We start from the raw sequence: 24,649 nt of genomic DNA, 5'->3' as shown, positions 1-24,649 counted from the left end.
ATGCTTAAAGGCGTTTTCAACCTTTTCAGATTTAAAGAAGCATCTGAGAACACATACTGGCGAGAAACCGTATTCATGTGAACATTGTTCAAAGGCATTTTCTCACCTTGTTAGCCTAAAATCACACCTGAGAACCCATTCTGGCGAGAAACCGTATTCATGTGAGCATTGTTCAAGGGCATTTTCCCGCCTTGGAAACCTAAAATCACATCTGAGAACCCATTCTGGCGAGAAACCATATTCATGTGAACATTGTTCAAAGGCATTTTCCCTCCTTGGGAACCTAAAATCACACCTGAGAACCCATTCTGGCGAGAAACCGTATTCATGTGAACATTGTTCAAAGGCATTTTCCCTCCTTGGGAACCTAAAATCACACCTGAGAACCCATTCTGGCGAGAAACCGTATTCATGTGAGCATTGTTCAAGGGCATTTTCCCGCCTTGGAAACCTAAAATCACATCTGAGAACCCATTCCGGCGAGAAACCAGATTCAAAACCGTATTCATGTAAACATTGTTCAAAGGTATTTTTCCACCTTTTTCACCTAAAATTGCATCTGAGAACCCATTCTGGCGAGAAACTGTATTCATGTGAGCATTGTTCAAAGACATTTTCTCAGCTAGGAAACCTGAAGGTGCACTTGCGAACCCATACTGGCGAGAAACTGTATCCATGTGAGCATTGTTCAAAGACATTTTCTCAGCTAGGAAACCTAAAGGTGCACTTGCGAACCCATACTGGAGAGAAGCAGTTCTCCTGCGAAGTGTGTTGTAAGGAGTTTTCTCAATTTGCACACCTGAAAAAGCACTTGCAAACACACCACTGGCCTTTTTAAAAAGAAACAAATAAATACTATGGCCGTTATGACAAAATAAATTGTTGACATTTTTTATTTGTTTTCCAGACTAAGTGGGTAAGGATTAAAAACATTAAAAGTCCTCCTTACATACAGTTCTGGTACGGGCCTGTTCTGAGACCACAAAGACTGTCGCATACAGCTGCAAACCAGTACTGGAGTAACTGCAATGTCTGTGACGGTGTTTCTTTTGTTACTGGCAAGGGACTTTATTTTGTTTACAACAGTTTTCTCGTGGCCACCTTTGATAAAGACATTAATATCTATTCTAGCAACGTGTCACCTTCGTGTAAATTTTGTTTGAAAACATTGTTACAAACTTTCACGGAAAATAAAGCAGGCTACTTTTTTTCTGTTTTTTCTTCCTTTTTACTAGTTTTTTTTCACATGTACAGTAGGGATACGTCAGGCCGTAAAATAGTTATTTTTCGAAATGAACAAGTTGGAGTTGTTTTGAGGGTTTTAGAAAACAAAGAAAAAAAAAAACCATGTGGCGAGAAACCGTATTCTTGTGAGCATTGTTCAAAGGCATTTCCTTGCGCTTTCAGCCTAAAATCACACCTGAGAACCCATTCTGCCGAGAAACCGTATTCTTGTGAGCATTGTTCAAAGGCATTTTCCCTCCTTGGGAACCTAAAATCACACCTGAGAACCCATTCTGGCGAGAAACCGTATTTATGTGAGCATTGTTCAAGGGCATTCTCCCGCTTGGAAACCTAAAATCACATCTGAGAACCCATTCTGGCGATAAACCGTATTCAAAACCGTATTCATGTGAACATTGGTTAAAGGTATTTTCCCACCTTTTTAGCCTAAAATTGCATCTGAGAACCCATACTGGCAAGAAGCCGTATTCCTGTGTACAATGCTCAAAGGCATTTTCTGATGCTTCAGGTTTAAAGAATCATCTGAGAACCCATTCTGGCGAGAAACCGTATTCCTGTGAACATTGTTCAAAGGCATTTTCCCTCCTTGGGAACCTAAAATCACACCTGAGAACCCATTCTGGCGAGAAACCGTATTCATGTGAGCATTGTTCAAGGGCATTTTCCCGCCTTGGAAACCTAAAATCTCATCTGAGATCCCATTCTGGCGAGAAACCGTATTCAAAACCGTATTCATGTGAACATTGTTCAAAGGTATTTTTCCACCTTTTTCGCCTAAAATTGCATCTGAGAACCCATTCTGGCGAGAAACCGTATTCATGTGAGCACTGTTCGAAGAGATTTTCTCAGCTAGGAAACCTGAAGGTGCACCTGAGAACCCATACTGGCGAGAAACTGTATTCATGTCAGCATTGTTCAAAGGCATTTTCTCAGCTAGGAAACCTGAAGGTGCGCTTGCGAACCCATACTGGAGAGAAGCAGTTCTCCTGTGAAGTGTGTTGTAAGGAGTTTTCTCAATTTGCACACCTGAAAAAGCACTTGGAAACCCACCACTGGCCTTTTTAAAAAGAAACAAATAAATACTATGGCCGTTATGACAAAATAAATTGTTGACATTTTTGATTTGTTTTCCAGACTAAGTGGGTAAGGATTAAAAACATTAAAAGTCCTCCTTACATACAGTTCTGGTACGGGCCTGTACTGAGACCACAAAGACTGTCGCATCTAGCTGCAAACCAGTACTGGAATGACTGCAATGTCTGTGAAGGTGTCTCTTTTCTTACTGGCAAAAGACATTATTTTGTTTACAACAGTTTTCCTGTGGCCGCCTTTGATGAAGACATTAATATCTATTCTAGCAAAGTGTCGCCTTCAAGTAAATTTTGTTTGAAAACATTGTTACAAACTTTCACGAAAAGTAAAGTAGGCTACTTTTTTTTCTGTTTTTTTTCTTCCTTCTTTACTTCCTTTTACAGAAAAGGAAGTATTGTATTCGCGAAAAAATTTTCACCCGAAATTCGGTCTTAATTTCCATTTTGCTCATCCCCAAATGAATGTTGAGTTTTTTTTTTTTCAATCCGACCACACTTGGATATGTGCCTAGGAACGTACTAACACCCGAAATATCCATTTTGACAATGGGGGCCCCGAGTTAATTACAACGAGTTTTCTCGTGACGTCTGTATGTACGTATGTGTGTATGTGTGACGCATAACTCAAGAACGGAATGTCATAGAAAGTTGAAATTTGGTAAGTAGACTCCTAGTGGGGTCTAGTTGTGCACCTTCCTTTTTGGTTGCATTCGGATGCCCTAAAGGGTGTCTTTTGCCCCCTTTTTGGGTGAAAATCATTGTTAATTTTGATGTAAACTGAAGTGGTGTTATAATTTGGTGAAAACTTGGCGATATATCGCCAGGCTTTAGGTCGCCAAGATTTGCCGCCAACTTAGCGACAAATTTGGCGATTTTTTTATTTATTTTTATTTATATTTTTTTTAAAAATTTGGTTTCAATTTGACCACTGTTTTGTGATATATAGAGAGTAAACTATTGAATCATATTAAAGTCGCCAATAATGAGAAAATGACATTAAATTGGAGTAAAAAGAAGTCATGTGATGCACACATCAGCTCGTACTAATTTTTTTCACATGTATAGTAGGGGAACGTCAGGCCGTAAAATAGTTATTTTTCGAAATGAATAAGTTGGAGTTGTTTTGAGGGTTTTAGAAAACAAAGAAGAAAACCATGTGCTATGTTTTAATGGTGCATTGAAATATTATTTTCAATTTTGGCCGAAGTGAAAAATTAAAGATTCTTCCAATGAAATATTTTTGGTTCTTAAAAACGTTTTTCACTAAATGAATGAAACATAACCAGAGGACTAAATGAGTAAATAATGAAACAAGGAAAAAAAGAATTATTTTATGTATGAGAAAAAACATACGAGTGAATAAAAGAAGACATGAATAAGGTAACGAAAGAAATTATTACAATCGAATGTTGATAATTCGAAGTTACTATCTCGCATACTCCTTTACCTCGAAGTTTTCATCGGGTCCCAAACCCTTGAGATTGTTGTGGAAACTTCTAATGACCCGAACTATCAGTTACTCGAAAGATTTAGCCGGTCCCTTGGGATTTCGAGTTATTGAGAGTTGACTGCATTTCATTTTGCCCCGCGTGTAGCTCACAACTTTATTAAACATTTAAAGTAAAAAAATGTCTGATATTAACTAAACCGCGCATCAGTATGTCTCAATTAGTATTTGACAAGTATTTGTAATTGTCTGTAAAGAAAATTATGAGACAGTATTTTTTGGGTAAATAAACTGAAACATGGTTACTTGGCTTTAATTGTCAATATCTTTTGAATAGGCAGGTTTAGGCAAGAACTGAAACCGGATTATAAAAACTGAAACTCTTTACAATATACGGTGAAACCTGCATATAACGATACTGTCTATAACGATAACCTGTCTGTTACGATCCTTTTTTTTATGTGCCAGCAGTATCCTTGTAGACAGGTTTTACTGTATATGATATTTAATAGTTTTGTTAGCGTTTTTTGTGATTCAAAAATACGTTCAAAATAAATTGAAAATTATCTCCAAAATTTTCTTATTTTTTAAGATACCTTTTTGGGTATTTTTTTTTATTTATTTGGGGGCGCATAAAGCATGGCATGTCACAGCATTAAATTTTTCGAGTTTTTGAACAAGTTACCTATTGGTATATTGCATGAAGTTACCTACTCTTTACAAAAATGTCTACAAAGAATTAATTCGCGTCCAATACACAATAAGAAAACTTTGGAGATAATTTTCAATTTATTTTGAACGTATTTTTGAATCACAAAAATCGCTAACAAAACTATTAAATCACATATATATTGTAAAGGGTTTCAGCTTTAATAATCCGGTTTCAGTTCTTGCCTAAACGTGCCTATTCAAAAGATATTGACAATTAAAGCCAAGTAAACAAGTTTACATTTTTCAGTTTGTTTACCCAAAAAATACCGTCTCATATTTATTTTTGCAGACAATTATAAATACATGGCAAAATGAGTGAAAATGAAAATCAAGGAACGGGCAGATTTTGAACCGATCAAAAGTATTCACATTAAAAATATTATACACGTACATCAAAAAAAAATTATTTTTTTCAAAAGCAAACGTGTGTTTTTAATAAACATTTAACTTCGTTTATTACACATATCACTAGACCTTACAACAAGCTATTTACTTTTAAAGGTTTTTAATTTTAGTATTTTATTATTTTTACATTTTGGACGCGAATTCATTCTTCGAACCCAAGGTATTATCTTCGGGTAATAATGCTAAAAATTAGTCAGATTAGTCGGAATATGTTCTCAGTTTGTCCATAGAACAGTAAATGTGCAATGTTAAATGGTTTAATTTCCCGCTTAATATCCAAAATTACTTTAGGGTCGCACCACTGTGTGTCCCCCACCTTCCTCCCCTAACTACAGCACTGTTTCTGTATAAAAAAGAAAGTCTTCACGATCTATGCGTGTGTCGTTGAATGTAAAGTATTTTTTTCATTTGTTGTTTTTTCACACATTGTTTTTTCTTGTCGTCCGAATGGTTTTCTTTCTAATGCACAACTTTAAATGTTCTGTGTTTCTTCTACTTGAAGTTTTTCTCTTTAATGTACTCTAATTGTTTTCATTTTTTTCCAGCAATAATTTGCAACACATACTGTTGGATTTGCAGAAGTGTGATGCCAGACATTGACGCTCCCGATATTCACCAGTGTTTGGGTGTTCTTCTCGGGAATTGTGCAGAAGTAATTGTGTGATGAAATACAAGGACAGTTAAACCCCATTATTTTTTTTTATTTAAAACTTATGAAGAGCTTTGTACATTCCTAATCGGCAGAAACTTGCAGCGCATCTCGAAAAGTTTAAGCTTTGGCTGCTACTAGTCTCGACTCTCTTTTCGTACTGTCGCGAGTAAAATTCTCAAATTTTATGCATTCAAGTTCTCGTAGTAGTAGTTCTTGCTTAGATAAAGAGCATTGACTTCGATATTATTTTGCAAAAGCTTGTTTCGAATGTAAATCGTTTTCGGGTGTCACGTGCAAAGTTAAAGGTCATAAACTCGCAATTTTGCAAGGAATAAAGTATGTTTGATTGAAATTCAAAGAAGGCATTTAGTTATATTAATATTTAGAAATTGTAAGACACCAGAAATAGTTCTATGAAAGCATGCCAGCCACTTCGTTTTTAAAAATTGAAAGAGAAAGGTAGAACAGTGAGAAGTGTGATGTGGAAATCTCTGTGTATGCAGGAGATGTTATTGGAACAGCCAATTGATAGGCACTTATGAAACCTCATTCTTAAAAATAAGGTTTTCTTAATTTTATGAAAAGACAATTCTTGTAATGACGCTGCCAAAGCAAAGTGTGGTAACCGGGACACAAACTGAAAAAGAGTAAAGAGCTGTTTCTGACTCATGGTTGAAAAAACTTAACTTCTGCGACAAAGTCTAAGAACGATTTCAAGCACAAAAAGCTTGGTTTGTTTTATGTCCTTGAAAGCCCGTGTTGAAATTTAATGGACCAAGTAGAGTTGGCAGAACAATTTTGCTTATTTTTTTTCATCTCAAATGTGAGACTTTATACTAAAAAAACAAAACAAACTATCACTATCTTCTGATTTCTGATTAAAAACGCTTAGTGACTGAAGGAAGTTTTGAGCATTTATTGTACCAGAAATAAAGCGTCTGGTGTTTTGTTTTTTTCATTCATGAACACTTTCTTACTGTAAAACTATGGAATGCCATACGCAGATCAACAATGCTAAAAATTGTTATTACTGTGAACAGTGTTCAAGAGTATTTGCTTATGCTTCACAGTTAAAGATACATCTGAGAACCCATACTGGCGAGAAGCCATTTGCCTGTGAACATTGCTCGAAGCATTTTTCCAGGGCTTCAAGTTTAGAAACACATCTGAGAACCCATACTGGCGAGAAACCGTATTCCTGTGAGCAGTGTTCAAAGGCATTCTCCAACGCTTCAAATTTAAAGCAACACTTGAGAACCCATACTGGCGAGAAGCCATTTGTCTGTGAACATTGCTCGAAACAATTTTCCAGGGCTTCAAATTTAGAGACACATCTGAGACACCATACTGGCGAGAAGCCGTTTGCCTGTGAACATTGCTCGAAGCAATTTCTCACCCCTTCGCATTTAAAGCAACACCTGAGAACCCATACTGGCGAGAAGCCATTTGCCTGTGAACATTGCTCGAAGCAATTTCCCACTCCTTCACAGTTAAAGCAACATCTGAAAGCCCTTACTGGCGAGAAACCGTATTCCTGTGAACATTGCTCGAAGGCATTCTCCATCGCCTCAAATTTAAAGCAACACCTGAGAACCCATACTGGCGAGAAGCCATTTGCCTGTGAACATTGCTCGAAGCAATTTCCCACCCCTTCACAATTAAAGCAACACCTGAGAACCCATACTGGCGAGAAGCCATTTGCCTGTGAACATTGCTCGAAGCAATTTTTCAGGGCTTCAAGTTTAGAGACACATCTGAGAACCCATACTGGCGAGAAACCGTATTCCTGTGAGCTGTGTTTAAAAGCATTCTCCAAGTTTTCGTGTTTTAAGGTACATCTGAGGATCCATACTGGAGAGAAACCGTATTCATGTGAAGGTTGTTCAAGGGCATTTTCCAGCGCTTCAGATTTAAGGAGACATCTGAGAACCCATACAGGAGAGAAGCCGTATTCCTGTGAACTTTGCTTAAAGCGATTTTCTGGATCTGGAAACTTAAAAGATCACATGAGAACCCACACAGGCGAGAAACCTTTTTCCTGTGAAATTTGTTCTGCGGCCTTTTCTCAACCGACTCGTCTGAAAGTCCACCTGAGAACCCATACTGGTGAGAAGCCGTATTCGTGTACAGTTTGTTCGAAGGTATTTTCACAAGGAGGAGCCCTGAGACAACACTTGAAAATGCATTCAAACAAAAAAACACATTTATCTAATGTTGGCATGTATGAAGACACTGAAAAGTCTTCTACACTTCCAATTGAGAATGTATACCAGGAGAACTCTTCATTGTTATAAATTTTATTTGAAAAACATTCCCAATATATATTTGAAAGAACTTTTGGAAGTCTCTTCTGAGGAAAAAACGAACTTCCTGTGAGCAACAGTGTTTTTAGGAATTTTCTCGACTGACTGAACACTTGAGGATCGATTCTGACGAATCCGATCTTCTAGTAAATGTTGTTCAAAGTCAAATTCTCAACGCGGGAAAGTAAAAAGTAGGGGAATATGGGGCAAAATGAAATAGTTGAGATTACAAATATTTGAACAAATAGGAAATTTGTTTTGACATTTGCAGTACATAAAAAGGAACATTGTATTTTGTAATGAAACTCACACTGAAACAGTATTTTTTTTTATTTTTGGCATTAAATTTGGGCCTTCAAAAAAATTTGGAAATTTTTTACTTTTTTTTTTTTTGCTCCGGAAGAGAAGCAAAATTTGGACTCATGTCATCAAATTCATAACAAAATTGCAATTTTGAAAAAGCGGCTTCACAAAATTCACGATTGTAAAAATGGACAAATCTCATGCACGATTTTAGAAATTTTTGCATTTCTGATCTCGAATTCGTTTACTTTCCGTTTTCGTTTATTTCTCCTTTAAAAATTATTTTTCAAAGTTTTGAGACAATTTTTAAGCATTGTCAAAATGGAGTCAAGTTGAAGATAGTTCATTTTCAGTAGTTATTTATAGTGAAAATGCTCAATCCAAATTTGATTTCTAAAAAAGTACAATAAAAAGAACTTTCTTTTGTAATACATATGAACAAAAAGAAAAGGCTCCTTTGCATCAAAATGTGTCTAGACAGGTTTGAGGAATAAATCGCTGAGTAAAATTGGAATTCAAATATACAGTGGACGCTGATTAATTGAATCAGCTGCTTTAATGAATCAAATTGTAAAAAACATAATAAAATTCAGCTTTATTGAATCAGCCGCTTTATTCAATCAAAACTGTTTAGAACAAATGGGATTCACATGAGCGGCGGTCACTGTATTTACATATGTACTGCAAAAAAGTAAAAAATTACAAATACCTCAAAATTAATCCTGAAGAAACACTCTTCATCCACACACCGATTCATGATTTTTGAATTTGAGAACTTTTCCACGGCCGCAAAGTTGAAAGGAGTGATTGTCTAAGAGAAATAAAATTCAACTAAGTACAGAACACAATAAAAAACATTTTGCATGATTATGAACAGGGTTCGAAAATATAATGATATTTTCGGAAATGTGATACATGACATGTCGGTTATTTTGATACAGTATCGGATATTTTCAATCATCGCAGACTTAAATGTAAGAAAAACTGCATTCTCAAATAAATAATGTTTGTTTTCTGTTTTATTATCATAATGCATGGACTTAAAACAAAAGTTTCTTTCATTATTTATAAATGTACGTTAAGTGTAAATGCTTTAAATGCTATTTATGTATTAATGGTATTTATGATCATTTGTGAAATATGATAATTTAAGTTATAAACATAAAATATAATATAACCAATTGATACTGGTTATTATATTGGATATTAATAATTATATTCATGTGCTCTGTAAAATTGATAACATAAAGTGCCCTAAGGAAAAAAAAAACCCGCACTACATAAATATGAAATATTATGCAAAATTAGAACAAGAAAAATGTTTATTTGTATATTCGTATGATTATTGTAACTTTCCTTTTGCTAGCTACTTATACATGATTATTTAATTCAGATATAAAAAAATGCATGCATTTAAGTCAGGATTGGTAAAAAACCCGGAATTTTTTTATTTTTTTTCTTTTGGTTAAAACCAGGTTTATTTAGTTTTAAACACCATTTGTGAAAAGGATTTTATTTTTTGAAAGTTATGAATGCTAATGAATTAATTGTAAATGAATGTTTAATATTTGCATTTGTACCTACCCAATTACTTGATGATTAATTAAATAATTAAAAGCGAAATTTCGTGATTTCATTTCCATATAAGTAGACGGAAAATATTGTTTGTAATTGTTATTGTGTAATAACGTTGTTAAATAACTCTTAATCTCTCCAAGGAAATAAACGTTTCTTAATTTAAAGTTTCCATAAATCTCGAAAAACTACACCACATAAAATATTGCATGATACGTAAAATACATAATTGGCTTTTTATGGTGTAAAAAAAATTAATTCCTTAGGATCTAATAGCCATCGTTCTTTGAAAGAAACATTGAACATACCACTGATTCATCTGCAAGAATCATCCCCCACCTTTTTTTTTTTTTTTTTTTCCAGGACCACACCAATTAAATGCTGTAAAAAGAATCAGAATATGATTTTTTGGAATTTTATAAAAAGTTTTGTTTTGCACAAACATTAATTTCTTCTTTGATACGTTAATTGTGAATTATTACTCAAAAAAAAAAAAATCAACTTTTTCTAAAAAGGCCAGTCTGGTCAATTTTAATAAAAGCTAGCCTTTTTGTAACCTTAAGAACAGGTAACAGTACCACTTCCCAATATGATTGATCGGTTGGCGCGATCAACCGAAAGTGATGCTCAGGCTCTGGTAAAAAGTGACGTTCCAATCCATTAAAAAATCCCTATATTTTCAAAGAAGCTTTTGTGTATTAGAAAAGCATTGGAGCATTCACACTAATATCGCACAGGTAGAATGAAAGTGGCACTTCTGTAATGATAATGAAATTCAAAAAATGTCCCTTTTATCCTACTTGTACTCTTGTTGTACACTTATCCAGGTACAAATTGAGAACTCATTGTTTTTGGCTTGTATAAGTTAACAAAAGCTTAACATGTAAAATTAATGCAAAATAATATTGAGCTGGCAATCCACTTTTATACCAGTACCTTTGTAGAGATTTTTAAAGATATTCTTTTTTGTGTTTTTTGGAAAATTTAGAGAACATTCATAAGATATAACCATTTAAAATTTAAAAAAAAAGGAAATTAAAAGTACTATTCTGTAATACAGCTTGAACTATCATATCTTGTCACCATGGAATAAATGCAGATGCTTTACTTTAAAGAAAGAACTGATTCAGTTGAAGTTTTGAAATCGGAATAATATTGTAGTATTTGATGAAACTCTTGTTCAGAAAGAAAGAAACAGAATATCCTGTTAATATGTACAAGGAATAGAATTCAAAGAGAAATAGTGTTGACATATGAAATTTCCATTTAGCTTGAAGCAAATAAAACTGAATTTTGTTCATTAAAACCAACGCTCTGCAAATACTATTTCAACAGATCTTAAATGCAGATCTAAAGTTGAAAATTTTAGGTTGTCAAAAATATCAACTAACAACATATTAGGGTAAACAATCATGCATAAAATATGACGTAACGAAGCTTTCAGTCATTGTTTCAAGCTAAACACAAAAATTTACCAGTATTTCAACTTTTAAATTCTACTCTACATCTGCATCCTTCAAGGGCAAAAATTTAAATTTACTTTATTTCTATCCCTACGTTTAGAGTTAGGACAACTGCACGATGGAATCGCTATCTTCAACGTGTAACGTAAATGTGTTCCTCTAAAAGAACGGACAAAATAGAAGAGTTGATTCCTTCAAACATTCGGTGGATCATGTTCTCCGTAGTTAAAAAAATTAAAATGATTTAGAATTTTAAAATAAAATGCACGTTCCCTATTTTGTTCTAATGCTCTCAATCTGCGCGGCAGCCATTCAAAATGTAAACAGTAGTTTCGCGGCCTTTTAGCACGAAAACAGAAAACGACCGGTCACGCGACGATTTCGCCTGGCAAAAAAAGCGCGGTCGCGACCGAAACGACCACGATTGGAGTTTGTAAGCTCGAGTGGGTTTCGTCCCGATCGGTCTCGAGTTTAGAAACGCTCCCTAAATTGGTGTAGCGGGCGGCAATAGAAATGATGACGTCGCACTTGGTCGCAGCACTTGAGGCATATTGGACTAATTCGGAATTGAAGGGAATCGGGTGAAAACTTGCATCGGTGTGATGAGTGCTTAAAGACACAAGATAATCGGATTTTCGTCTGCTTCAGTTAGTACCCTAAATATGTTACTATGGGCATGATCGGATAGATTAACCGTTGACTAACCAGGCGCCTTTTAATAGAGGCGCCGGTATTTTTCTGTTCTGAAAAGGCCGGTAAAGGCTTGATGAATTTCTAATAATTTAAATAACGGAAAATACTTGCTCTTGTAGCGAGATCACAAAGTCTGTGTTGGCCAATCCGGTCGTGTTTCATGTTTTGAGTTACGCTTAGATTGGAGTGTCGTTTGCTACTGAACTAGAACTACCGCGGTTTGACCACGACCGTTCGAAAACACAGCTGTTCTACCGGAATTCCTGGAGAAATTCCAAATAGGTCATAAACGGTGCAACCGGTAGATCCTTTCCGAACGCAGCTATGTCTCAACATCTCATGTGGATCGAAGAGGAGAGACCAACAGCGGGAGTCTCACCATACTGATGCGCTAATGCGTCAGCTATAATGTAATGCAGTGGATTTTCCCGCTGCTGGTTGCGTTGCATGCTGGTTTCTTCGTTTAGTGTGTGTATTTCGAAAAAAATTCTGTGATTTTGATAGTTATTATTGCTTCCGTTGAACAGTTCTGCTTGAAAATAACATTCTTTCTTTCTCGTCCTCTGGAATGAGAAATATTCGCAGACTGAAATTCTGCTTTGTAATCATTCGTTTGACGCATCGCCGGAATTAAAGGATCAAAGGTGTGTTCAGTGAACTTTTCCTTTGTTCGGCATCTGTACGCAGTCATCAAAACAAGTAAGCTTGATTTTCACATAACGTTTCTTGTAATTACGTTGAGAATGCATGCAATTATTTAAATTTCATTTCTAGGCATGCTTTAATGGTTATGTTTTAATCAAAAATAGGAGAGGGAGGGGAGTTTTTAAAAATCAAATCCAAACACTGGGGACATTTCGATGATTGTTAATCTGGCGCTGTCGTCTCATTTTTGGCGTAAATAATTTTATTTTGGTAAACCTACTGATTTCTAGTAACCCTATGTGAATAGATGTTTCCGATCTCTTGTTTTGATTTGCAAAGAGAAATACCTCTCGCGCAGGCGATGGAGCCAAAAATTGACGCCAATGAAGAAAGATCGCGAGATTCCCAATTATCGAAATATCCCCCAAACAGTTTCTTTTTTATCGCCTAAGCTCTGGTGCCCAACAGAAAAGCGTATTTTCCCAAGCTTGTCTGAAATATTTTATAAACCAAATCTGAATTTTCATGTGAAAACATTTAATGTTGTTAACTGCATGAGGCAATACCCTCAAATGAACACTGGCACAAGGGGCAAATTCCACTTTCCGTGCTGGACAACTCAAATTTTGGAGTATAGTCGACAATTTTGGAGTGTGCGAACCACCTTATGTTTTCTGAATTCTTTTATTTAGGTGAGTTTGAGTGATCCTTTAGTCCTAGCTGAAATGACATCTTTCTCGATCATGTTGTCTCTGGCCTTTGTAACTATGTTTACATGCCATATTATTTGACATCGAGAAACATGTTACAAATAAGTGACGTTATCTGTCATGCCGAATAAATTCTAATATTTCAGCATGCCAAAGTTTATTTTGCAAAGTATGTATTAATTCAGAGTTTTATTGGCAAAAAACGGGGGGGGGGGAGGAATTTTCTCTCAGTTCCTTATCATAAAGCACGATAGAAAAAAACTGAAATATAATTTAGCATTTTTTTTTTTGTTCCTTCACTTTAAGGGGGACGAAAAGCTATATTAAGTCTTAATTGTGAAGCATTTTAATTTTAGAACTGCAAATATTTGCTTCATTTAATTTTTTTTTTATAATTATTTGTAGTCAATTAAAGTTTTCTTATCAGAATAATATTGGATTGTCCTTTAGTATTTGTACAAAATTAAATTAAAAGGTTTATTAACATTAAATAATAATTTATTTCAAACTCTTATCGCTGTGGTTTATCTGCAGCCGTCAGATAAAGAGTATCGTAGCAGCGTTATTTTTCTTATGTTTTTTATGTGCTGTGTTCGATATTGAGAAATTGAACGCGGATTGAAATTCCGCCGAAGAATAATGTTTGTTCTCTTAGTTTCCGGAATTGGATGTTGAGAGAGAACTTTAAATTGCTGCAGTCAAAACTTCGAAATCTTTACATATTCATCAAAACAAGTAAGTGGTGATTTCATCTAAACAACGTTTTTCCATTGCTTCGGTCACTCGTCGGGTCTGTGCTAATTCTATATTAGCTACCAGTTTTTTTGACACTCTTGGCTTCCTCGAGAGGTTTCTCATCTCCAGCTCAGTTAGTCCTATGCCGGGCGGATGAGTGCTGATAAGCACGAAACTGCAGTCCTCGGCTGGAAATGACTGAGCTGGAGATGTATTTCATGTACTTACTCAATGTTCATTTAGAAATTTAGGAACAGTAGAACCTCGTGTATTCGACCCTCGTTTGTCAAAATAAAATTTGTAGCTTCAAGAAAAAAAAAGAAAAAAAACCCCAATCAATTAGATAGTTTTTAGTTAAGTAATTGAACATTCACTTTTATTTTGATTTAATGTACTCTTGCATAGCTTGTGCAATGTATGCGACGTTGGCCTGCAAGTGATGCTTCATACATTTCTTTAAAATAATACTTCGAAATGGTAATGATGGATTTTTTTGCTTAAGATGTACACAATTTTGTAATTCGTTAAGCAGAAGAAACTTGCTCAATAATATTTTTGAAGTATTATTTGTGCAGACATATATGAGGGGTTACATGTGGGACTAAGTGACTTTTCCATGGAAAGGCCATAATGGGACCTTAAATCCAAAATGCGAGGGACCGTGACCTTTTCGGGTTTTGGATTACAACTCAAAATTATGAAGAGTTAAAAATGAGCTCAACTGAAAAAACTAATTTCAATGGGGAATAGCCAAATATTTAAAGAGAGAAATGAAAAAAGGAGCCATTCCACCATCACTTGCGGGACAAAAATACGCTTAAATGTCATCAACATTTCGTCATATCTCTTAATATTTTAATGAAACAGGGGTAAGCAATTTTTTAATCTTTACATTTGATACAAAGATACTCCTGACACAATTATATTTTTATTAAACTATTTTGTTATTTAAAATAAAATTTATTGACATGCGTCACTCGGGATATCCAATGTCAACCTCTGGTAACTTGCTTATGGACAAGCTACTATTTTTGCTCTATGAATACAGCAATGACGAAGCAAATGGTAGATTTTGAAAGCTATGGATCCAACGTAAAGGAGACATACGTCATTAGTTTAGAAATAATTATTTAAACCATTGAAAAAAAATGTGTATGTGCCCATTCCATTGAAAATGGTCATTTTGTCCAGCACGTGATGGTTCCTATATTTCATAAAAAAAGAAATAATTTTTTAAGAATGTTTTTGCTTAAGAAGTCACTCATGCGTTTGTGATTTCTTAAGCAACAAAATTTTGTTCATCATCCTTTTAAATGATTATTTTTTATGAAATATATAAAGCGTCACGTGCAGGACAAAATGACCATTTTCGGTGGAATGGCTCTAAGGAATTATAAGGGAAAAGTTCCGAATTTGGGGATATAATGACAAAGAGAAGCCTTTTTTTTTTTTTTTAGATTTGCCGTGCTTTGTTGAACTGACACACATGTTTGCGCCGGAAGATAGTTTGAATTTTTGTGAATAAATTGTGTTGGATATTTTAGTCTCTTTAGCGCCCGTACATTTTCCTCATTTCGCTTTTCATTATTTTTTTTCCTCACTGAGGAAACGTTTAGCCCCTAAAACCGTCATGTTAGGCACGACTTTGTTTTGTAGTAGTCTTAGGAAAGCTGTTCAATTTAGACAATTGGCATGCTTCTGAACATTGTTCCCAATACTTGACGAGTCTGAGACTCGAATGAGCGATTGAAAGCAGCTAAACAGTTGATTTAGACATTCATGCACCCAGTACCATACTTTGCCGAATATCGACCACTCGATTACACTATGCACCAAATATTTGATCAAATACCACACATTCTGTTGAATTTCGATTGTAATATTTGTATTTTTTATGCAAATTTAAAATGAAAAATGAATTTATATTTTCTATTCTGTGAAATGTAAATACACTTCTACTTTATAACCTTAAGCGGAAAATTTTATTTACCTTTCCTGGTTGACAAGTTTTGTCTTAAAACATTATAATAAATCAATATCTATTAGCAAAAGAAGAAAAAATGCTATTGATAACAGAGTTTTAAATTAGCTAAGTAATCAACAAAAGAGTATAATAATTAAATATATATAATATAAGTATGTATGAAAATTATGAACATCTAACTTACTTACTACTTGAGGTATTAAATCTTTGTTTTGACACTTTTTTCAGTTTATATTTTTTTGAGAAAGTCCGTAATAGTGGATTCCTTGCTCAAGGTATTTTGAGAACTCTTTTCTTACTTCAATTACCACATTTTTACTTGGTATTTAGCAATTTTTTTATCGTCTGCAATGTTTATATTTCGTTGTGTTTTTTAATTTAATTATCGACTGTCTGTTGGTAATGGCAACTATAAAAGAAACTAGATAGAATAATGGAAATGCTTTGATGGAATATGAATGTTGATTTTCCCGCCCGTTGTTTGCCGAAAAATACTATTTTAAATTTTTACGTCAATAATTGCTCTTATTGAGCAATCACAAAATGCTTATTGTTCTCATTTGAAATTTGAATGACGTTCCTATGATTTTATTCCCCCCCCCCTTCCTCTGCAGCACCAAGTCGACCAGCTCCTCCCGATGCTGCTCCTCTAGCGAGCATACATACACACACATGCGTGCACACATGCAGACACACATATACAAACACACACAAGCCTACATACACATACATGTCTGCACACACATATGCCTACACACACATGCACGCATACATACAAAAACACACACAATCTTACATACACATATTTGTCTGTACACACGTATGCCTACACATGCATGAATGCTTACATACATGCGCGTACATACACATACACACACGCCTACATATACACGCACGAACGCCTACACACACATACACACGAGCGTGTACATACACAGACACGCGCCTGACACGCTCGTGATTGCAAAAAACATAATTTGAATTCAAAATGTCAAAATGCAAATTAATTTTTTAATTTATTTTGAACGTATTCAAAACTTTTCTCAGCAAAAATATATGAGGAAGCTGATCACAATTGTTTGATTATCCGGGGAAATAATTCGATTAAGCAGGGATATTTAACATTACACTTTTGGGGAAATATTCGGTTCTGGGAGATTTCATTCGTATGAGCGGGGTATTCGTTTATCCGTTACCCGATGAAGCGGGGCTGACAATATATTTTGACTTCTTTGATCATCTGTAATCAAATTTGTGTTTTACTGGGAGGTGGAGTAAGCCGTCCGGGACACCGGGAATTGTTCTGAAACCGGAACACTTGGCATAGACCATGTGTAATTTTAAAAAAAAATAACAACAAATATATCGGTCGCTCAGCCAAAGTGCAGGATAACTTAATTTTATAGGGTTACCATGCCACAGGGGAACCTGAAGAAACAAGAAAAATACTGGGAATTCAAAAATCATTAAAAATCAGGGAATTTAAAATTTTTTTTTAAAAACCTCGAAACTCAGGGAATTTTATAATTTTTTTAAATTGAAATTCAAAAATCAATGCCCAAATTTATAAACTTCCAAAATTAATAACTGGGAAAAGTATCCGGCGTTGCCTGGGTCAGTAAGAATTGTGAGAAATAATCGCTACATTCATTCGTTTCTTGCTTTAACTGAAAGAAATCAAAACACCCCGCTTTGATGTGATTCAATATCGAGCTTCTTCCTTTCCCATGAAAGTAAAATAGCAATGAGTATAAAGAACGAAATAGTATTCAGTTACAAACGAAATCACGACATTTAAATCTATAAAAATTTGAAGAATTTCCAAAATATGAAATTTCACCTGTTTAAAAAGATTTATCAGTTATGTGAATATAGTCTAAAAGTCCTTACCCATAAAAGTAAAATAGGAGTATAAAAAACGAAATAGTATTCAGTTAGAAACGAAATCACGCCATTTAAGCCTGTAAAAATTTGAAGACTTTCCAAAATATGAAATTTCACCTGTCATACTTGCCAACTCTACTGTTTTTAACGGGAGACTCCCGTTTTTTGCTTCCATCCCCCTATTTCCTTTTTTTTTTACTATTTTCTCCCGTTTTTGCCGTTTTTTCAATCAATCATAAGAAGTTTCAGTTTCTTCTCAATAGATGGCGCCCTTTTCTTGTCATCCACCAAGGTCAGGGAAAAAGAATTTTTCCAACTGATAACTCATCTAGTAAAAATTTATTTTTGGAAGCTTTCCACATTTCATGTGCAATGAAGCACGTGCTCTGCCAAAAGTTGCAGCAGATTTCAATCCCTTTGCATCTTGAAAATGTTTCTGTTATTTTGAAAGTTTGAAGTTATTTTGACATGTACTACCCCATACCTACTCATTTTATATTTTATTTTCATAAAATATTGATTTTTTTGGATATAAGTAATTAAATTTTTGTAGCGACCTTTTAGGTACAGACTATGGAATGTACCAAACTTTAAGCAAATTCACTCATTATTTGGTTTTTCCTTTGCAGGATTTTTTTTCTTGCTGCTACCAATTAGCTTAGATCTGCAAAAAATCCCCATTTCACTTTAAATTTAGTATTCATGTTATTTAAAAGCATAATTTAATAATTTTGTTGTGAAATATGTCGCTGGTGAATCACCTATATGTATCTCTTGTGGAATCTCCTGTTTTTTTTCTTCAAAAGTTGGCAAGAATGTCTGTTTAAAAAGATTTATCAGTTAATTTTTTTGTGAATATAGTCTAAAACTTTTTCTATAAATACAAACGGTTTTAAAAAATGTTGCCGCCCGTATTCCCACTATGCTTGTCTTAGTTGTTTTGGAAAATTTCAACTATTGTGAGTTCTTGTTGCGACTTAAAATGTTACCAACGCCAAATATCGACGTATTTTTGCTCACCATAAAATGATGCTAAACATTATTTTCATCCGAAATGAATCCGAAGTAAGTTGTTAAACTTGGTGAGTGTTTGAAATTGTGCTCAAAGAGAAATTAATGGACGTTTTTGTGCTGTTAATAGATTTGCCTAATTTAGTTAGCGGATTATTTTACATTTTAACAAAAGTTTTAAAGATTCTTCTGATGGCGATATTTTGGTTACATGGTCAGGGCCGGATTAACATCTAAGTTTGGCCCAATGCCAAACTTAGAGATTACACCCCATGTCACATATTCGAACTCTATCGAAATTTTATCTCTAATCGGTTGCGCTTTTTATACTTCCTCAAAATTTCTTTTCGATTTTCGAACCCAACGGAGACTGCAACTAAATTTTAAATTTACAAAAGATATTTAGTGGAATAATCTGTAACCTGCTTTACAGGAAATAATATTATTATTTATTATTTCAAAAATGAAATTGTTGATTGATTTTTTTCGAAAGTTTGAATGGAATTTGGAACAAATACTTGATTGTGTAAAATTCTCGTAATTGAACTATGTAAATGAACTATAGTTGTTCAATAACTGCTCAAAAGAAGAAAAAAAAGTTGTGTTACGTAAAATAAAAGGAAAATTCATCTCAAACTAAAAGTGCAGCTTTAGCACCCCCATAAAGTTAACAAGTTCGTATTTTCATCTCTGATTGAGAGATGGTAGCTAACTTACAGAAAGATACACTGTGTAATATAACAAGAGAAATGTTAAAATTATGATACCGATACATTTTGTTCAACTAAAAAAAAAGCTATTTATAAAATTCCACTTACACAGTCAACTAAGGGCATCAATAATGTAACAAATCCGCGATTTTCCGCTTTTTTTTTTTTTTTTTTTGAGCAATCACGATTGCTTATTGTTCTTACTTGACTGTTTTGATGTCCTATCATTTTATTTTCCCACCGCCACCCGCTGCAGCATCACCGTCGACCGGGTCCTCACGATGCTGCTGCTATAGGGAAAGCCGTCTCCAGGTTGTATTCATGTCCTACTCACACGCGCATACATATACAACTACACACACACGCACGCACACACACACACACACACACAAACACACATACACAAACACATACACACCACTACCCACATATTCATGCCTGCATACAGACACAAACACATATGCCTACACACACATGCACATACCCCCTACACACAAACACGCATATCCCCCACACACAAACACACACGCCTACATACACACACTCGTGATTGCGAAAAACATAATTTGAATTCAAGATGTCAAAATTCAAATTATTATTTTTTCTTTTTTTCTTTTCCCGGCCGCCAAGCATTTTCAAGCGATCGATCGCGATCGCGTTCTTCCTGTCAGGATTTTCGCTGACTCATGTGTTCTTTCTTAGGTAGAAAGAAGAAAGAACTTCGTTTCGTGGGTGTAGAAAGGAAAAGGTTCGAAAATGACGTATAAAGCGTCAGCTCTTATGCATTTCGAAATCCGATTGCATCTGCTTCCATAACACTCGCTCATTTTTGTCTACTATTCCATCCCATCACTTAAACCTTTAAAACTTTTTGTAGACTATTATTTTCAACCCTTCTCGTTATTTTTTGCAGAAGACTTGTACGCTCATTGTTTTGCCATGCCCATTTCACAGCCACTTTCCGGCGATCGCGCATTCCCCCTCACCTTCCTTCTGCCCCGACCTTCCCATCAGGATTCTTGCTAAGGCACACGTTCTTTCTTGAGTAGAAAGAAGTGAGGAACTTTTTGCTGTTGGTGAAGAGGATGAAATAGGAGTGGAGGTGGAAATGCTGGAGGGTGACGGTGGATGCAATCCATAGATGTAGCTTTTGAAATCCGATTGCATCCGCTTTTGTAACACTCTCATTTTTATCTGCTATGCCATTCTACTGCTTAGTCATTAATACCTTTTTGTAGACTAATATTTTCAACTCTTCTTATACTTTATTTTTTTATTATTTATTTTTTTTATGAAGACTGCCACGCCCATTCAAAAATGTTTATCCTATTCCATTCGAGTTAATTTAAGCCAACATCTAATTTAAGCCAACATCGTTCTTCAAATCTAGTTTTAATGCTTATCACGCTTATCAAAGATACAGCTCTTGAAGATCTTAATAAATTCAAATTTATTTTAATTATACGGTGTTATTTTATTATGACACACATGTTAATGTAGGAAATTAAAGATGCTTATATTCTCAAATCATGACATAGTGTTCAACACTTTTTTTTATCAATTTAAAAATAATCATTTTTATGCTAGTGTTTAAAATGACCATCAGAGCTTAAAAAGTTTTAGATTGGGTTTAGTTTTTTAATGATTTTTATAGAATGTACCCAGCTGCTCCCCAAAATTTCAAAATGCTCCTCAAATTGTTTCTTCAAGGTTAGCCACACTGATAATGTCATTTTGTAATTATGGTGTCCAATGATTCAGCTTGTATTAAGTGTTTAATTGTATGGAAGTTGTATAGCACTAGATGTCACATTATAAAGTTTTAAATTCACCTGATTTGCGGGCTATGGGAAATTGAAAGTGGTAAATGGAATTGTTATATGTGTTAAAATCTTAAATAAATGCAAGCTTATTTTATTTATTCATTTGTTAGCATTTCTACTAGTAAAAAAAAAAAAATTATCTATTAATATTTAAAAGACAGTATAGTATCAATATAATTTCGCGTAATATATATATATATATATATATATATATATATATATATATATATATATATATATATATATATATATATATATATATATATATATATATATATATATATATATATTCAAATTTTAAGTCTCTCAATTTTTCCTCTTTTTTGACTTCGGGCTGTTTTTATCCCTGGTAGTTGAGAATAGGGAAAAAACTTAAGTTCCTGTGTAGAAAAATCGATTATTGTGTTTAGTCTGTGATTTGTATTTGAACTGCTGTTGTCGTAGAAAACTTGGATGTAATTTCACACAAATATTTCATCTTAAAATTTTCGTTACGGTTACTGAACAATTGTTATTACAAGAAAAAAAAATAAGCAAGCAAAATCTACATAAATAAAACAAGGAATATGTGTGTATATTTATGTATATATATGTATGTGTGTGTGTGTGTGTTTATATGTGCCCTATACAAATCCACAGTTCTCGTTGGATCTGGACCAAATTTGGCAGGAAGTTACTTGTGCACCCGAGAAGAAACGTAGGTGGGTTTTCAAACGCCAAAAAAGAACCGAACCGTTCGAATTTTAATTTTAAGTCCCGAAAATGGCATTAAAGGGCTCTTGCTACCCAATATAATTATCCGATTTCTTTGATTCAGGTCTCATTCGAAAGCCCGTGAAAAATACCCATGAAGTTCCTTCGAATTAAAAAAAAATGTGTAAAATCACCGAGAAAATATTAAAAAGCACTGCTAAGCCTAATAGAACAAAAATTATAAATCGGAAAATTATCGTTTGCGCAATCTCAGGACATGCGGCGCCTCCTCTGGATTACCCCTGGCAGATAGCGATCCGTATACAGATCGCTAGCTGCACAATTTCCGTATACGATTTGATTTCGAAGAAAAAATCAAAAGAGCTTTCTACCCCAAAGTGGAAAGACAAACACCTGAAGAAGAACCGGTCAAATCTATAACCTACCTCCCTCACGTTGAGGACGTCACCGACAGAATTGAAAGACTGCTGTGCAAACATAGCATTAAGACTGTTTTCAAGCCTACCCATCGAATCAGTCACTTACTACGATCAGTGAAAGATGCAAGAGACCCTTTGTCTGCTGCAGGAGTTTACAGGGTCCCATGTTCCTGCGGATCGGCCTACATCGGAACAACGAAAAGAAGCGTTAACACAAGAGTAAAAGAACACCAAAGAATTGCCGTCTGGGCCAAACTGAGAAATCAGCCGTCGCTTTTAGTGATGGCACCCATGACATTAAATTCAAAGAAACCAAAATACTTTCAAGGACTTCCCACTATTACGCCAAATTGAACAAAGAAACCATCAAAATTTTCAAACATCCCAACAGTTTTAACAAAAAGGAAGAAGGAGTTAAGTTCAACAAACTCTAGCATGCTACACTTTGACGGATTATCCCGAGAGATACTTCTGGCCAATCAAAAACAGCGACGGACGCCCAGCAGCGAATCTCCTACCAGAATGAAGAGAGCTCAAGTTTCAGCCTATTAGAAACGAGGAGGAACGTTCATCAGCCAATCCTGGGCCAGAACGAAGGGGGAGCTGGCTCTTCCCAAATAAATAGTGACAACTTTTCGATATCTGCACCAGTTGCTATGAAATCACTTCCCTGGCTACTGTACATGGCCGCCGCGGGTGCGGCCGAAATGTTTGCAGTAACAATACTCAGGCCACGGCACAACAGCCCGGAATCTTACGACATTATTGACACCGGCCGTGAAAACCTTCATTCCTAAATATCCAATTTGTCCATTTTGAAAAAGTTCAGTCATCCGAACTATTTCACTTTGCCCCACATTGCTCTTCTCCAGATAAAAGTTTGACTAGTTAAGTGAGCAAAGAAACAACTAATATGCAAAAGCGATGTGCCAGATGTCTTGCTGCGATATAATTTTATTGCATTAACTCGGAATACGAAGGGGAACCCAAAAGAAACCGGACTAATGGTGCACTGCCAATCCTAGATGTAGTAGAGTGTTCTCCAGCTAGATGGCTCAAGTAGAGACCATCACAGACCAGCTGTGCAAGTGGCATCAGTGTAGTTGATAACGTCTGAGCGTAGTGTTGGTTTTCTCAGGTGTTATTGCTTTCCGTCTGCGAACTCATTATGGCAGATTTAAAAGAAGAAACTGTAAGCTTGAAATTTTGCTTCCTGCTTGAAAAGTCAGCAACGGAATAGCTTACCAAATGCTTCAACAAGCTTTCAACAACGATGCTATGAGCCGTACACAAGTTTTCGAGTGGTTTCGGCGCTTTAAACGTGTACTTTAACTTTTAGCATGAGTGCTGAAGGTCATGCTCGCGTTCTGAGCTCCCTTCAGCGTATCGAAATGATGAAAACGTTGAAAAAATCAACGAGAGTCGTCGTTTTACGACTGACGAAACTTTAGAAGAAACAGGAGTGAGTTGGAGCTCATCAGGCGATGGGAAGAATGGTTCCTTCACCATGATAACGCTCCCGCACACTCAGCCTTCACTATTAAGCGCTACTTGGCCTCTCAGGGGTACCTAGTCATTCTTCACCCCTCGTATTCGCCAAACCTAGCCCCCGGTGACATTTTTCTGTTCCCCAAGGATGAAAAAAAAAAACATAACAAAGAAGCTTTTTGATTATGTAGTGGCTGTAAAATCTACTTCGCAACGGGCGCTGGACATGGTCAAAGTTAAAGAATTCCAGGCGATCTTCTAATAGTGGAAAAAAAGAATTAACAGGTGTATTGCATCTAATGGTGAATACTTTAAAGGAGAGTAAAGAAAATTTGTGAATAAACTAATATGTAAATATTTTAGAACAAAAATCCGGTTATTTTTGGGTCCCCCCTCGTAAAAGTTTGAGCAAATAAGTGAACAAACAAATAACTAATATACGAAAGTGGATGTCTTGGTGTGACATGAACAAGTTTTAAATATTTTTAACGGTCATTTTTTTGACATAACAATTAACCAAAGTTTGTTAAAACCAGGTAGAACATTTACATATTAAGCACCTATGGTTATTGCGTACTTAAACCTTTTTTTTTAATGCTCCATAATTGTTAATTAATTCATTTGTTTTCAGCTCTAAT

General features: G+C 35.0%; 1 protein-coding gene across 1 annotated transcript in view; it reads left to right on the top strand.

Moving 5' to 3' along the window:
- Positions 1 to 24,649, top strand: part of LOC129232871 (gastrula zinc finger protein XlCGF49.1-like) — a 47,419-nt gene that overhangs the window by 15,797 nt on the left and 6,973 nt on the right. Inside the window, exons 2-3 of the mRNA XM_054866972.1 lie at positions 1,999 to 2,109; positions 6,628 to 7,079. Of these exons, the coding sequence (XP_054722947.1) occupies positions 1,999 to 2,109; positions 6,628 to 7,079 (563 nt within the window). The remainder of the gene's footprint in view (positions 1 to 1,998; positions 2,110 to 6,627; positions 7,080 to 24,649) is intronic.

Source organism: Uloborus diversus, unplaced genomic scaffold (genome assembly GCF_026930045.1).
Source record: "Uloborus diversus isolate 005 unplaced genomic scaffold, Udiv.v.3.1 scaffold_14, whole genome shotgun sequence".
Lineage (NCBI taxonomy): Eukaryota > Metazoa > Arthropoda > Arachnida > Araneae > Uloboridae > Uloborus > Uloborus diversus.
The sequence above is the reverse complement of the archived record's forward strand: the minus strand, read 5'-3'. Positions and strand labels throughout refer to the sequence as shown.